At 43.7% G+C, this 17189-nt stretch overlaps 1 protein-coding gene across 1 annotated transcript; it reads left to right on the top strand.

The window, feature by feature from the left end:
• The first annotated feature begins 8386 nt into the window (after positions 1-8386).
• Positions 8387-9628, top strand: Tspyl5 (TSPY-like 5). The gene has a single exon (XM_013012399.1). The coding sequence runs from the start codon at positions 8387-8389 to the stop codon at positions 9626-9628; it is 1242 nt and encodes a 413-aa protein (XP_012867853.1).
• Positions 9629-17189: the final 7561 nt, after the last annotated feature.

Consider the following 17189-nt stretch of genomic DNA (forward strand, 5'->3'; position numbering starts at 1 on the left):
CACTAACATACTTTTTTTTTGGGGGGGGGGCTGGTCATGGGGCCTGAACTCTGGGCCTGGGTGCTGTCCCTCAGCTCTTCATCTCAAGGCTAGCATTCTACCACTTGAGCCACAGTGCCAGTTCTGGCTTTTTTTTTCTGCTTATGTGGTGCTGAGGAATCGAACCCAGGGCCTCAAGCATGCAAGGTGAGCACTCTACCACTGAGCTACCTTCCCAGCCCTAACATATCTTTTTAAAAAATAATAGAGCCACCAAAGAAAGTCCTGTACCACATGGAGGCTGAACAATACACTGTTGAATCACCAATGGGTCATGGAAGAGATTAGAAAAGAAATTCAAATGTTCATGATATTCAACAAAAATGAACACACAAATTACCAGCTCCTCTGGGACACAGCAAAGGCAGTACCCAGAGGCAAGTATAGCTCTGAGTTCCTACGTCAACAAATTGGAGAGATCTGAAACCAACAATTTAATGAGACATCATCTGAACCTCCTTGAAAAAAAAGCAGCAAGATAAACCCCAATCCAGTAGATGGAAAGAAATAATTAAATTAAATCAGAATTAAACAAACTAGAATAAAAAACCATAGAAAGAATCAACAAAACAAAGAGTTGGTTCTTTGAAAAAATTAACAAAATTGACAGACCCTTAGCAAATCTTATCAGAAAAAGAAGAGAATACACCCAAATAGACAAACTCAGAGATGAGAATGGAAACATCACCACAGAAACAACCAAGATTCAGAACATTATAAGGGGATACTTCTCAAACCTTTATGCTAGTAAGAACCTGGCAGAAATGGACCTTTTCCTAGCAAATATCAACATGTGGAAACTAAACCAAGATGAGTCAAACCAACTTAACAGGCCCATATCAAGCATTGAAATAGAAACAACAATAGAAAGAATGACATTGCCCCATTTGTTAGGAAATGGAAAGACTTGGAAAAAATTATATTAAGTGCAGTAAGCTAGGCCCAAAGAAACATAGGTCCCATGGTTTCCCTTATTTGCAATAACTAGTATATGTCTGAGACAAGCAGAAACGGTCAGATAAGTTGATGTTAGGCAAAATGAACCCCAAGATAAGGACTCAAATGCTTTTTCTTTCTTGCTATTGTTTCAAACATATTTATAAGATGATTTCTTTGTTGCTTTGTATGTCCCTCTCCCACGGTATAACCCCTGTTTTCACTGTATTTGATGTTGGTATAATTTGGGGAGGGGAAGGGAAAAAACAAATTCTTTAAATAGGGATACAGGTGGACCCATTGCAACAATGAGATGTACAAGACGTTATATCGAAAAATGAACATTACAACTTTGGCATGTGTGCGGGTGGGGTGGGGGTGGAGGGGAGTTGGGAGGGAGATGGGAGGGCAGGGATGGTAAGGGGAAACAAAGGAGGATGCAAAGAAATGTACTCATTACCTTGCTCGTTTAATTGTAACCCCTCTGTACGGTATTTTCACAATAAAAAACTTATTAATTAAAAAAATAAAAAATAACAGGGAAAGGAAGAGAAACAACAAAATGGTGAGACAAAGGACAAAGGGGAAACCTATGCAACAGTGATACAAGACAATTAGTTGGAAATAATCTGTACAACTTGGGGGGGGTAAAAATGGGGGAAGGGTTAATAAGTTAGACAAGAAATGTAATCACTACTGATGTAACTCTAACCCTTCTGTACATCACCTTGACAATAAAATTAAAATTAAAAAAGTAATAGTCAATAGTTCATGGCCAATTGCTAGTCAGAATACTGTCCTTCAATGCTGTCTAAATCTTAATCCTTAGAACCTGTCAATATGTTATCTTACATGACAAGAAGGAATTTACAGATATGATGAAGAATTTTGAGCTGAGGAGATGACCTTGAGTTATCCAGAATCATCATAAGGGTATTTGGAAAGAGAGATGGAGGGAGGAATGTCCAAGTGAGAGAAGAGGATGTGGATGAAGGAAACATAGCCAGGAATGATACCCTTGCTAGTTGGCAGAGCCAATGGCCAGCTAGCCTTTGGAGGGTCAGAAGCTTTTCAAGGAACAGATTCTCTTGGTGCCTCTATCTGGATCCCAACTCCTCACACTTCTTTACAGTAATCTCCTGCAATCAGATTTGGGCTGCTAACCTCAACAAGCATCAAGTGATGCTTTTATACTGTTTAAAACCACCAAATTCGTGGCCCTTTATTTTAGTAGCAATAGGAAAAATCCTACTTTCTTTTCCTTCTGGAATAAGGTGGCCTCTGTGTTCTGAGCTCAAAATCACAAAAGCCTGTGTTAGCTTTCTTGAGATCCCTGGTGCTGGCTCATAGATTACCAGCCTGCCATCCTATTCCCTTTCTTAGCCCATCAGGATCCTACCTCATCCTATCCTACATACAAAAGCTCAAAACCACAAGAAAAATTTTCAATCTTAATTTCCAGATGACATTTTACTTTATGTATTATGTATGTGTAATTTGAGGTATTGTCATGGTATTTTTCAGACATCAATGAATGATAAAATTAAGGCCAGAAAGGTTGAGGTCTTACATCAGGCTGAATTATGCCAACATGATTTTTACCATGACTTTCCCCAGAAAACTCTTAGCAAATGAATTCAAAAAATACCATATAAACTCTCTGGATAGAGCTAGAACTCATTTATACATTTATTGCAATATACATATAGCAACATATGGGGCATATGGTTGTCATTTTTTAAAACATTACTGCTTGCTGAAAATGGGTTTGATTATAAACCAGGAGAAATGGTGGTTGTTGCTTTAAGTGTTTTTGTTTTACTTTTTAAATACTCTTGATGGAAGGCAAGACACAGGAGTGATATTGTCTTTTTCTTCCTGAGGAATTTTAGTTACATTCTGTCTCTCCTCTGTGAGGAAGGAAGGGCACGTGGGGACTTCAGGACCCTCTGATGGCTGTCAGCAGTTATCCAAGGCCATTGCAGGACAGTCCCTACCACAGTAAAGCCAAGGCTTCTCCACCACTCCTGTGCTGAGGTGCTTGGGTTTTGGATTAAAGGAACATGTCACAGAGAGAAGCATACATCTCCTGATCTCTTAAACTATTGATCACACAACATAATTATAGAATGGCAAATATTCTCTTCCTATTGTAAATACAATAACAATTCTGTGTTCAAACTGCTGCAAGCTTTGTTTTCCCCTAACAAAATAGAATTACAGCCTATTAGGTTGAAACCTCTTTGTGCAACCATTTGAAGATCAAAATAAAAAAAGAGGGAGGATAAAGGATTTCATGTGGAGAGTATGCAGCATAAGTATGAATTCCAGAAAATAGGTATTTTCTCTTTCCTTATTCCTGACTTGGTATTTCTTAGGTTTTCCCATTGCCCCAGCTAATCATCTTAGAGCACTTGGCTCAAGATTCCTGGTCTTGGGGTTTCCTGAGAGATGGCCATGAGAAAGGTGTCACAGCACCTGTAAAGTCTTGGTCTGAGCAGCAGACTTCGTATTCTGTTAGCTTTTTCTACTCTCTTGCTTCAATCCAGATTCTACAGTAGAAGCTCTTATATATTTACTGCCACCCAATTCACTTTTAGTCAATATTTTGTCTAAATCTGGTGACACCCATTTTTATCTAGATAATGTGTGCCTGAGGACTGAATCATGCCCAAGACCAGATGGTGCTTGCTTCTGTGAGGAAGACAATGACAAGGTTTGCTTGCCTGAGTTATGAAAGATGCCAACTTGAGCAATCACCTGGCAGCTGTCCTAATTGTCTTAATCTGTGAATTAGAGAGGCCATATGGTCCACCTGATCAATTATACAGATATTGATTATGTTCAGGAGGAAGAAAATAAGCTGTTGTTACTCACTCAGGCTACCTTCTTTGTTAGGGGCGGGTTAGTAGCTCTGTAAAGATTTGTAGGTGTGGCTGCTGAGGGCAGTAAGCAGCATAGGTGCATCTGAGTCCATCTTAAACAGCCTTCCTGTTGAAGGGCAAGAGATGTCTGTAGAGCCTGTATTATCCAAGAGGTGGCACGGAGCCTCATGTACAACAAAGTCGTACCCATTAAAAATAATGGTCACCTTTGAAGTTTCAAATGAAAAGGACAGAATTCTTGCTTGACAAAAATATACTGCCTTTCTTTCCTAGACTCCCCCCAGATACACCAATGCCACACAGAGTAGCACTATTTCCAAATGCTTTATACTACTTATTTTCAAAGGCTTTTCTGTAGCTATAGGACCAAAAATCTCTCGTATTTGGGAGGAATTAAAATTATTCTTAGATATTTGTTCATGACAAAGATTTTTTTAAACTTATTTTTAAGAAGAGAGAAACTTGGCTAGGTGTAGTAGCTTGCACCTGTTATTTCAGCTACATGAGAGGCAGAGATCAGGAGGATTTCAGTTCAAGGTCAGTGACAACAAAAAGTTAGTGAGATCTTCATCCCAACAAACAAGCTGGGTATGGTGGTGCTTATCTGGAATCTTGCTTAGGGGAGAGGCATAGGTGGAGAGGACCTTGGTTCAAGATTAGCCCTGGGCACAGAAAAAGGATATAGTATGGTCTTGGAGCAGCTGTCTTACAAACAGAAGAGTTTGATATTGCAATAATACTAAATACTTATACTATGAATAATAAGCTAAAAAATAAAAAGCGAGAAACTTCACAGAGAAATGTTGGTTTCTCCATGGCAACAATCAGTTGGGGTTTAGTGGCGACAGCCAGCTTGAGATGGGACATACCTCTCAGCTGACTAAAATCACCTGTGTGGCCCTATTCTTAAACCTTGACCCGAGCAATCAGCTCTGACATTATAGAGAAACTGAGGCACAGAGGAATGTATCAAGAAGACAAAGTTGAACTCCCTGACTCCAAGGTCTTCAGGTTCAGGGAAGAAGACAGTGTTTGCAGAGGCTGACAATCGGATATATGTGCCTGCTCTTCTTTGAATTCTGCAAATCATTGCCTTGGATGAAGTTATTTCAGTTCTGGGCCTCAACCAACTTTGGACAGCTTTTCCCAAGTAGCTCTTTATACTGCTCACTGGCTTAGAAGACAGGTGCCCAGAGGACATGGCCCACAGAGCTGCATTCTGTGTTAGGATAAAAGGACCTGGATGTTAGGTTTTTAAAAAGAGGTATTCGATTAAGAACTGCACCAGCACGCACGTGGTATTCAGGTAAGGGGTAGGTTTATTCAGTAGACCTGCTGGGACCAGGCAAGGTTGGCACTCCACGTGGCTGGGAAAGAGAGAGAGCAAGAAAAGAACAGAGAGAGAGCTAGAATAGAACAGAGAGAGCAAGAAAAGAGCAGCAAGAGCAAGAGCAAGTGAGCAGAAAAGAAGAGCAAGAGCAAGAGAGGAAGAGGGCGTCTGGGCCTGGGCTAGGCCTTATGTAGGGTATGGGTGGGGAAAGGTGTGGCCACATCAAATTCGGATGTGACCTCAGCAGATGCAGATGTGACCTCTTCCAGGTGTCCCAGTTACCTAGGTAACGCAGGTACTGGGCGGAGACTTTGCTGCGAGGAGGGTGGAGTCTGCTAGCCATCCAGGAGCGGACCTTACACTGGACACTGTCCCTTAGTTTTTTTTTTAGCTTTTTTACTCAAGGCTGGTGCTCTACCACTTGAGCCACAGCTCCACATCCTCTTAATGAGGATTGTTTGCTCCAGAAATAGCTTTAGGGTAATTCTGGGTGAAGGTACATATAGACTCCATCTAGAGCAAGTTGGATATTTGTTACTCATGGCATTTCACTTTGGTTGGATATAAAACAATTGCATAGCATAGAGAACCCGAAAAGAGAAGAATTCAAGTAATGATAAAATATTAAATTACATAGTGAAAGCAATAACCTCAGTAAGTCTAGGGCACATCTAAAGTTCTAAATTTAACCCATAGCCAGTGAGTGGTAGGGTTTGCTTGCAAACACTCAGTTCTGTTTTAGAAGTTCCTCTCTCAATGGTAGTAAGATGCTCATAGATAGATGGATTTCTTTGATTTTTGCAGTCATAACTGTATTTAACAAGGTCTTCCTTGAATAGCTTTCTGCTATTTTATAAAGCTCTCAGTGGTCCAAGTGCCAGTGGCTCACACCTGTAATTCTAGCTATGTGGGAGGCTGAGCTCTAGGGGTCAGAGTTTGAAGCCAGCCTATGCGGTGTGCATGAGACTCTTATCTCCAATTAACTACTAAAATGCCAGAAATAGATCTGTGGCTCAAGTAAAAGAGTACCAGCCTTGAGCACAAAAGCTAAGGGATTGTGCCCAGGCTTCACTTCAAGGCTCAGTACTGGCATGTGTGCGTACACACACACACACACACACACACACACACGGAAGGTCGTATTCCCAACAGGAGCTGTTGAAATTAAACTTACTAAATATTACTAAACTACTAAATATTGCCATACCAAATGTATTACATACCTGAGAGATAATGGACCACAACAAATAATAAATATGTTATTATGTATGCCTCCATATGCATTCATATCTGTGTATGTATGTATGAGTATGTACATATATACATATATATACGTATGTCTATATATACAATTTTAAATTTAAAAGATATTTTTACCCATCGAAGAGTAAAAGAGAAATTTAAGTACCAGAGCAAGTGATCTCTTGAGCCATAGTTTTGTATCATGGAGTTCTGGAGCCAAGCATGGCGCTAGAGTCAGGAGCATGGAAATAACTCACTAGCTATGAGAGCTTGAGGAAGTTACGCAGCATGGACCGCCTCTTCAGTGGGAGATGTTTGCACTTGCCCCACAGGGCAGTTATAGGATTAAAGAAGCTAGCACCCTATTAAAGTCCAATTCCTGTGGACTTCGGTTATAATTACTAACATGAGCAAGCCCCATGCTAGGTGCTTTGGGAGGCAAAAGCAAAAAGACACTTCACTATCTAATTGGGAACCTGAGTGACATTCTTGTATAAAGTTGAATATTAATACATAGTAAGCAAACCAATAATTATGTTCATCTGCAGAGAATAGCCTTTTAAATGAAAAAGCTCTATGGAATGGAGGACCAAAGCAAGGGAGTTATTATTTATTTAGTTATTATCAAGAGTTTAGTCTCAAACTTGTTTCCTTTCACCAGGAGCTTATCTTTGACTTGGTGAGGAAAGGCTCTGGTCAGATTGGATAAATACACAAGCTAGCCCTGGCCCAGCCATAGTTAATCCTGTAGCAGTTTAGCCACCAATGTAACATCAAATGACAAAGATGCTAATGCTAGATTATAACTCTTGACCATATTGGTGGATGGAGTTGGGGGGTGCTGAGACGTGGGCAGTTTATAGAGGGATAGTGGCTGCTTTGGCTGAGTTTTGAGTGAGTTCTACGCTGTGATTACCTAGTTTAAGTGGTAAATCTGAACAAGAGTGAGGAAACCCGGCTCTGGGTCGCTCTGCCCCCGCCTGTGTCTTCCTGTGGTCTCGGCCTTCATTTTTGGTCCTCTATTTTGAGTGGCAGCTCAGCTCTGTAAACTAGCTGGGAGAAGGGGTGGGGCTGGGGAGGGCGGTGGGAGACCTCCACCGAGGCCTTTTAAGATCCAGCCGAGCAGGCCTGGATGCACAGGCATTCGTGAGTTCGAAGCGAATGCTACCCATCTCAGCGGCCTGGGTTTGGCCTGGCCTTGCATCCTGGGTGTCCTCGGCATCCCCACGCTGCAGTTTTCCCATCGGGAAGGCGGGAATGACCGGCCTCACCCACGGAGAGGGTTCGGGGCGGGCCTGGCACGCGGGAGGCCTTGAAGGGCCGCGAGGCCTCGCATGGCCCCTGGGGCCAACCCAGCAGAGGCCGCCAGCGCCGTTCATGACGGGATAGTGGCAGCTTCGCCTGAAGGTTTTTGTTTTAATTTTTTCCTTAGAGACGAGGCCCAGGGCCAAGCGCGGCTTCCCCACGAGCCGCCACGGGAGCGCACTACCGAACGCGGCCGGAAAATGGGTGATGGAGGCCAGCAGCCAGGCGGGTCTGGAGGTGGTGTAAGAGGGACTGAGGCCACCAGGCCCTGCGGGTGCGCATGCGTGTCCATTGGCCGAGGTCAAAGCGCGAGGGGTGTGTGTGACGGGGGCACAGAACAAACTTTAGTCAGAAACAGGGAACTGGGGTGGGGTGGGGGAAAGGAAGGGAGGAGGAGAGGAGAGGGTGCTGGAGGGGGCGGGAGCACCAGTGCGCAGCCGTGGTGGGAGCCAATCAGCAGGCATAGCCCACCCTCGCACGCAGGGGGGGGGCACCGTGACCTCTTGGCGGTTGCCGGGGTGAATCCCGCCCTCTGCCCACGGTGGTTGCTGACGCAGCTGACGCAGCTGACGCCAGCAGCGGCGAGGTCGGAGCGAGCGAGCGGAGCGTGGTTCTTTGGCGTCCGTGTCGCCTACCCTTGGCCGCCATCATGAGCGGTCGAAGCCGGGGTCGCAAGTCCTCCCGCGCCAAAAGCCGTGGCAAAGGCCGCCCCCGAGGCCGCGTCTGCACGGTTGGCGGCGAGGCCCCGCGCGAGGCGGACCCTCCACAGCACCAGAGCCCGCCGGAGGACGCTCCGACCGCGGCACAGGTGCGGATGGGCGCGCGGTGGGACGGTGGGGACCCCCAGCTCGGGGCGGAGGCCTCCGGCCAGCCCCCGGCCCGAGCCACGGGGGGCTGCGGGCTGGCCACCCCCAGGCCCGGCCCCCTCGGGGCCTCGGCCCTCACTCAGAGGCTGGCCATGGACGCTGTGTTCGTGGGAACCGTGGGAACGGTGGCCAGGCGGAAACATGGCCCCCGCGGCGGAAGTCGCCGTGGCCCTGCTGAGAAGAAGGCCGCAGAGGCGTGCGGCGCAGCGCGGCGGCGGGGGTCTCAGCCCAGAAGAGGGCAGACCACTGCTACCACCCCCAGCACCACCGGCTTGGCAGGGGAGGAGAGGAATGGTCTGGCACCAAGGCCTCCATCTGGGCCCCCAGCAGGACCCCCAGCAGAGCCTCCGTCACGGCCCCCAGTCAGCGTCAAAGATAGCATGAGCACCCTGGAGAGGGTCCAGCAGAAGTTGGAGACCGTGAGCACCCAGGCTGACCGGGCCTACCTTAGGCTTTCGCGCAAGTTTGGGCGGTTGCGACTGCAATATCTGGAGCGTAGGAACCTCCTGATCCAGAATATTCCGGGCTTCTGGGGGCAGGCATTTCAGAACCACCCCCAGCTCTCATGTTTTCTGAACAACCGAGATAAAGGAGTACTAAGCTACTTGAATAGCTTGGAGGTGGAAGAGCTTGGCCTCGCTAGGTTGGGCTACAAAATCAAGTTCTACTTTGGATGCAACCCCTATTTCAAAAATAAGGTGCTCATCAAAGAATATGGTTGTAGTCCTTCCGGTAAAGTGGTGTCTCATTCTACTCCAATCCAGTGGCTCCCGGGTCATGATCTACAACCCCTAAGCCAGGGAAATCCAGAAAACAGCCGAAGCTTTTTTGGGTGGTTTTCAAGTCACAGCTCTATTGAGTCTGACAAGATTGTCGAGATAATCAATGAGGAACTGTGGCCCAATCCTCTGCAGTACTACCTTATGAGTGAAAGGGCCCAAGGAAAGAAAGCAAAGGAGGATGGGCCAGGTCCAGCAAAGCAGCCAACGGAGAGCCCTAAGTCTGGGACAAACCTTTCCAAGTGATCCTCCACAAGCCTCTCTACTACCTCCAACCGGACTGTGTCCAACCGACTTACTTGTGTATGTGTGTGTGGCAGTCTGCCTTTTCTTCAGGTTGGTCTCTGTGTACTGTAGCACCTTTGGATTTTAGTTACAAGAATATGGTATTTATAATCATCCTTTGCTTCCCAAGGATTGCTTACCTTTTTTTTTTTTTTTAAAGCACATGTTATGTCATCTTACTGTTCTCCTGTTAAGCACTTAGCACTCCAGATGTCTGCTGCCTTTGTCTACTTTGCCTGGACCCTCATGAGTCATCCTGAAGGAAGACCAGAACATCCTCAAAGTCTGCTACTTCACAGCCAGTGACTTGTTGGACTTTATGTTCATACTGGCTGTGCATCTCATGAAGAACAAACTATGCTTTCAGCACTACAAAATGAAGCCAGTGCACATGGCATTGACTGTTCTATGGTTCTGGAGGCACCAGTCAGGTGCCATCTACTTTATCTCCAGTTTTGACCTTGCATCTGTCCCACCCAGGTACTGGACATTGACTGAGGTCAAGAACATTGTTTTGTGTTCTTTACAATCATAGGTTTCTTCTTGTCTCTGGACATGATGTGAGTGAACTTTCAAAGCCTGGCCATGCTTGGTGGACACTCAGGTCATTGACTTTTGTCTAGGCTCTAATTGGCCTGTGAACAAGTTCTTGAGAACTGCCTGTGGACTCACATGCTTTGCCAGTGCATGAGACACATGCCTGTCTTCTCTAGACTTCAGCAATCCTGGTGCAAAGACTGATGGGCAGGCAGTTCCTTGTGGACAAATCCTCTTGCTGTGGTTCAGGTGAGGGTGGGGACTGGGCCCCACCTTTATCAACTAGGTTTTTTTTTGTCGATTTTTTTTTTAAGAAGAAGATTGTCCTGGCGCAAGGATTTTGGGGAAAAGGTATTTCTCATCTGTTGGCCTTTATCTCCTTGACTTCATCTCTTGTCTCCATACCACTGACACATTTCTTCTGGCCTCACTTCTGTTCTCTTTTTCTTGTCACTCCGTTTCTTCTTTGTACCTCACTCCTCACGTTTCCTTCTTTTTTTTTGTTCTGTCTTTTTTTGTCATGGGCCTGGGTGCTGTCCCTGAGTTCTTCACTCAAGGTTAGAGCTCTGCCACTTTGATCCACAGTGCCACTTCTGGTTTTCTGGAGGTTAATTGGAGATAAGTCTCACAGACTTTCCTTCCTGTGCTGACTTCAAACCTTGGTACTCAGATCTCAGCCTCTGAGTAGCCAGGATATGGGTGTGAGCCACCAGCACCAGGCTTTGTCTTTGTTTTGTTAATACAATAGTACAGACAGAAATAGAAGAAAAAAGCTAGGGTTTTCTTTATATAGCTAAAGAGACATCTAGGGACTTGCTATGCATACTCACATGCTAGGCTAAAATAGAGGGAACCACAAGACCAAGTGAGTCTATGGTCAGTCTTTGGTCCAGACTCCTGAATTCATTCAACAGTTAGGAAATTGAAAATCCTGTTCATACTTTTGCATTTGTTAGAATTAGCCTATGGCAGAATGTTTCAGATTATTATCTCTTTTTGTTTTGACTTTTGAGCGCACGCTCTATAAGACTCCCCAGGGCCTCTGTTGTTTTCTCCTTTGTGGTAGCCTCAATCATCTGGATCCCCAGCTCCCAGCATTCCTATTTAGCAATGTTTTACTCTCTTTACTTCTACTTTCAGATGCCTGCAGAAATAGGCTTTAGCTGGGCATGTGTGGCTCAGGCCTGTAATCCTAGCTACTCAAGATGCTGAGATAAGAGGGTCACCTTTTGAAGCCAGCCTTGGTAGGAAACTCTGAGACTCTATCTCCAATTAACCACCCAAAAGCTGGACATGTCACTGTGGCTCAAGTGGTAGAGCACTAGCCTTGAGCAAAACAAAAAACAAAAACAAAACCTCAGGGACAGTGCCCAGGTCCTGAGTTCAAGCTCTAGAACTGGTATGTGCATGCATACTCAATACACACAAAAGAAAAAGGAAAGAAAAATAGGCTTTAGTCTGCAGAAGTGGACTTAGTCTCCAGGATAGGGGACCCTTAAGGTACTCCTAGGGCATGGAGGAGATAGGCAGGAATAGTCTGTTCTAGGTCTTCAGGTTATTTCCTGGGGGAGTGGATTTTTATTTTTCTGGATGATTTTTCTCTTTTTCTATATGTAGCCTTGTGTCTGTGAAAGATTTAATTTTACATGTATATTTTGCCTCCAGAGTAAAGTCTTGCCACCTCCTCCATGGTTGCTTAATGGAAAAATAGAGCTGTATGAATCTGCTTTTTTTTTTTTCTTAACATTTTTGTTCTTTATTAATACCATTTTCAGGAACACAGAAGCGGAGAAGGTAGTCACTGGATCCTGTGTTTTATCAACTATTATTGTTAGTCACCAGTTAAGATCCATTTAGTTTGTTTATAGCGCTCCTTCTTCCTGTACTGTGTTTGTTCCAAGTCCAAGACACTATGCCAGTGCAACCAGTCTTCTTTGGGAGTTTGGGACTCTAGAGGTGTTAATTGTGAGCTAACACTATATCAATCCTGTATTTTGCTTTTGGCATTAACTAATGATGTTCCAGAAATAGACCTTAGAAACGAATTATCATAATTCTTGAGGTTCAGATGAGATGAGCTACTTCTCATCCACAAAAGGAGAGATTATTTTGTTGTAAAACTTCAGTGTTAGGTACTTGAGACCTTTTACCACAGTATCAGTTGTGTTTCTGGTGTAACATGGAGACTTATGTGACAATTTTGTGACTGTTAGAATTGTTAACCTGATCTCTTAACTGTGTACATAAGAAATATAATTTGGTGACTGTTGCTGAGTTTTGTGAAGACCTTCTAACTGGCTATATTTGATAATTGACACTGTTGTAAAAATGTGGTAATTTCTGTGTTCCTAAAGATCAAAAATGGTTGTAAGTTTGCATGCATGATGAAAAAATAAAAGTTTCATTTCTTGTCATATTTATTACTTGCAAAAAATAATTGGAATGTTGCTTGGTAGACAGAGTTTTGTCATAGAGCTATATATACATTGGCCTAGAGTTGTGATTGACAAGCCTCAAACTCATGTATGGATGACTGTACAAAACATAAAATTCTGATTTCCAGGCCTTTCCTAGAGAGTTCTGAGAGGAAGCCAGATATTCATGTTTTAAACAAATGTTCCAAACATTTTTAGTGAGAATTCAGTGCTTTTCAGATTTTAGCATGTTACCAGGATTTCTGGAATCCTGTTAAAATAAGGATTCTGATTTGGTAGTCTGAGGTGCAGTCTGTGATTTTTGCACATAGAGCAAGTTTCCAGGTGGTGACATTGCTTTGAGTTGCAACAGAGCTGACCCTGAAAACCCTTCAAATTAGAGTGATGGTGTTCAACCTTGATTATACATTAGAATTACCTGGAATACTTAAGGTACGTGCTGCCAGAGCTCCACACAAAGCCAACTAAATCAGACTGAGGAAAGACATTGGCTCAGCTGAAGATACTTCAACAACTTACCACATAAGCTGGGCACTGGTGGCTCACACCTGTAATTCTAGCTACGCAGGAGGCTGAGCTCTGATGATTGAGGTTCAAAGTCAGAGCTGTGGCAGCAAAGTCCCTGAGATTATCTCCAATTAACCACCAGAAAAATGGAAATGGAGGTGACGCTCATAGTGGTAGAGTGCTAGCTTTGAGCAAAAGAGCTCAGGGACAGCACCTAGGCCCTGAGTTCAAGCCCCTTGACTGACAAAAACAAAACTTCTCACATGATTCTGATGGACAGCTAACTTGAGAACTAGGTTCTTTGATGTTCATTTCAAATCAATAATATAGATCATTCCAAACTAATGAGAAAGCCTCAAAAAACACAAATACTATCTAAAATTGCCCACCAAAAATAACTAAAACTTAGATCAATTGACAAACCAAAGTTGGCTTATGATAAAGGTTTTGAGTAAATGTGCAGGGTTCAGGACATAGGAGTACTGATGTTGAATGAATAATTGAATTCCTGGTTTATATTCAGACGCCTGAGTTTAAGGGGAAACTTACAAAGTGGATTGCTTGTTTCATAAGGACATCTGCATTGGTACAGGTGAGAAGGAGAGATCACTTGTGAGAGGGGAAACTGGGTAGTGATCCATTGGTCAGCTTACACTTTTGTAACAATCTTCTGAGAATTGACCAGGACCCCATGAGAATTACATCAATTCCTTCTATGTGTAGTATCCTAATGACCTTTCACTAGATTCTACTTTTTATAGGCCCTACAACCTCTTCACACTTTGGCTACAAAGACCAGGATTCCCATATGAGAAGCTTGGACTGACATATTCAAACCATGACACCTTTTTCTACGTCCTTAGAGTTCCCACTTGGCCTGGGCGCCACCATCCCATGGCTCATGCATTTTTGTCTCTTGTAGATACCAGTATCTGTGGTAGATCTTAGAGGTACAGCTATGAACAAATACAATTCATTCTTCTTTCCTCTGAGGTTTCAGTCTCTTCTCAGCTTTTGCCTAGGATTGGCAGTTAATCTGTGTTGTTTTCCTTTTATCCTATATGGTGAGTGCATGTGGGTTGGGAACTTGGCCAAAGTGCTTCCTTATCCTATCCCATAGCCTATAGGTGAGACTTCACAAGGTACTCAGGACTTTTATAACTTTCAGTGTGAGGACCTTAAAGAGTCCTGGGCCTGTTGAGGCACAGTGACTCACATCCATATTTCCAGCTACTCCAGAGAGGAGATTTGGAGAATCATAGTCCATGGTAAGTGCAGGCAGAATCTTCTTGAAAAAGTAAAGGGATGGAGGTATAGCTGAAGTGATGGAGTGCTGCCTAGCAAGTGTGAGATCCTGAGTTCATTCCCCAGTGCCACCAAGGAACAAGACAATTGTCTGGGCTCCTTCTTTCCTTCTTTCATTCTTCCCTTCCCCCTTCCTACTTTCCTTCCCCCTTAACCCTCCCCTTCCCTCATTCCCTTTCCCCCCTTCCACTTTCCTTCTCTTTCTTTTCTCTTACCCAGATTAGTCTCACTAACTTTTTTCTTGAGATAGCTTGTGGCTAAGTACAGTTGCGATCTCTGACTCTCAAAAACTGGAATTACAGATACAAACTGCCATTTCTTTTTTTAAATTTTATTTTATTGTAAAGATGATGTATAGAGGGTTACAGTTACATGAGTAAGGCAATGAATACATTTCTTTTTTTGGTGGTTTTCGTATGTTTTTTAATTGTAAAAATATTATGGTAAGAGTACATTTCCTATCCAGCATTGTTGCCTCCTCCTTTGTTAATGAGTACATTTCTTGTGGAGCATTGTTAGCCCCTCCCACTATCCCTTCCCTCCCCTACCTCCCTCACTCCTCCCCCTACACCTGAAGTTGTAAAGTTTATTTCCAATATACTGTCTTGTGGGTAACATTTTTGCAATGGGTCCTCCTGTGTCCTTGTTTCAGCGTTTTGTTGTTGTTATTTTTAAAAGACAGAGTCTCTGTATGTGGGCCAGACTTTCCTCAAAATTGGAATACTCCTGCCTCTGCCTCCTAAGTGCTGGGATTATAAGAGTGTAGCTTGACATTCACATTTCTACAAGCTGTTCACTGAGTAATAAAGCCATTTAAGTTATGGCTGAAATGTTCCCGTTCTGTGCTGTTATTTTTAATGTTCCAAAGCTAAATTTATTATCTTAATTTTCACAATATCTTGTCCACATGTAAATTCATTATACCTAAGATAGTACCTATTTACCTATTGGCTCCCATTAGAGTCACGGAGGCCTGGGGCCCCCCAAAATAATAACAAATAATATGTCTTTATCATGTATAAATTCTTATATCTCACTGGCTTACACATAGGAGATACTCATTAAACGTGAACAAAAATTGAGCAAATGAATGTTGGAAATGCCCCAAGCAGAGACTGGGAGTAATTTTGAGTGGAGAAGCATAAATCTAATACAAATGAATTTAAAGCAGGGTAGGATTGTTGGGGAAGCTATTACCTGAACAAAACCTCAGGCAAAAATCTTGGTACCAAATCACTCTACACATATTAGAAATCAGGAAAGTGGAAGGCAGAAAAACAAATGAAAAACGTTGGAAATGTGTACTGCATTCGCTGTGGTGATGTTCCTGAGCATGTGCGTGTATAATGGAAAATGTGATTCTGGAGAAGTGACCCAGGGGTCCTTCTCTTTATCTGTGGATATGTGTGTATAGTCCAACATCTCCTAAGAAGGCTTCGATTTAGATGAATTAAAAAAAATCAGCCTGTATCATTGAAAAGCAAGCTGTACAATAGAATGGAGTGAGAAGATACAGTGGGAAATTGCCTTGAGCTTCAATATTAAATGGCTTAACTTCTAGGATTATGGAGAAAATAGGGTTACCAAGGCCTATTGCAACTTTGCCTACTGCCGGCCCACTAAAAACTTGATGGAAAAATTGAGAGTTCTGAGAGGGGGAGAAGGGCATGAAAGAACACCTTTGAAATGCAGGCACATTGTGGGTAAGGTTTTGTTCACAGGCAGATTGTTCTTAGGGGGAAGAATGGAGGTCTTGTGGGGACCTGAGGCGGGAGAGCATCCTCACCTTCTTTGTGTCAGCTCAGAGTGCCACCTCTGACTTGTGGCACACTCATTATCCAGTTAGCATGTATGTGAAACACTGAGCTCCTACAAGCTTACCTCTTGACACTTCAGCAAAATGGCACTCCTGCTGCTCACGGTTCCTTCTCACAGCTTCTTTTCCTATATAGGATTTATTACAATTCCTGACTATGATTTTTGTCTCTGGTGGTATGCTCGTAAGGATCTTTGTTCACTGCTTATTACACAAGTATTTTAGGCTAATGGAAATCTAGTTGTCATGGGCAGTTAGCAGGTTGGATGGACCTTTGAGGGGTCCTATGTTGAGATGTCTCTTCCTGACATCCAGTGGAATATGTGAACTTTTTGACTGAATATTATAAGCATAGTGCTAAGGATATTACCATAGGACCACAAATCTATGTGTTTTAAGAGCCTAGTAGAGTATATAACTTGCCCAGGGTACATAAGTTGTAATTCCCAGAGCAAGAAGTTCTATCTTTACTTAATCATTGTGGTCAGACTAGAGTTTGTAGTACAAGTTGATTGGTTAAGCAAGAATTGTGTTAATGCCTACAGAGAAGACAATGATTGGCTGTATTGAGTTCTGTGCTCTACTAAGGGTGGCTTCACTGGGCCTAATACCAGGGAGAGGATTGTGTGTCTTTGTGTCTGTGTGCCTATGTGTATGTAGCATTTCTGAGCTGGGCCTCTGTCCAGGAAGGCCATGAAAACAGCCAGCAAGTCAGCTGTGAAACATAGGGTGGAGGCTGCCTGCTTACCCCAGGCCCACACCACCCGAAGGCTGTCAGGTGACATGCACATTGCCTGAGTTCTTTGCTCCCCAGGCATTTGAGTCTACATTCTAAAGGTTCCCGCTATAGGCAGCTTGTGGGGACCAGAGCCCCCCTGGCTGAACCATCCCAGAATACTGGCATTGATCTAGATGGTTCCAC

This window comes from Dipodomys ordii, unplaced genomic scaffold, assembly GCF_000151885.1.
Source record: "Dipodomys ordii isolate 6190 unplaced genomic scaffold, Dord_2.0 Scaffold17, whole genome shotgun sequence".
Taxonomy (NCBI): domain Eukaryota; kingdom Metazoa; phylum Chordata; class Mammalia; order Rodentia; family Heteromyidae; genus Dipodomys; species Dipodomys ordii.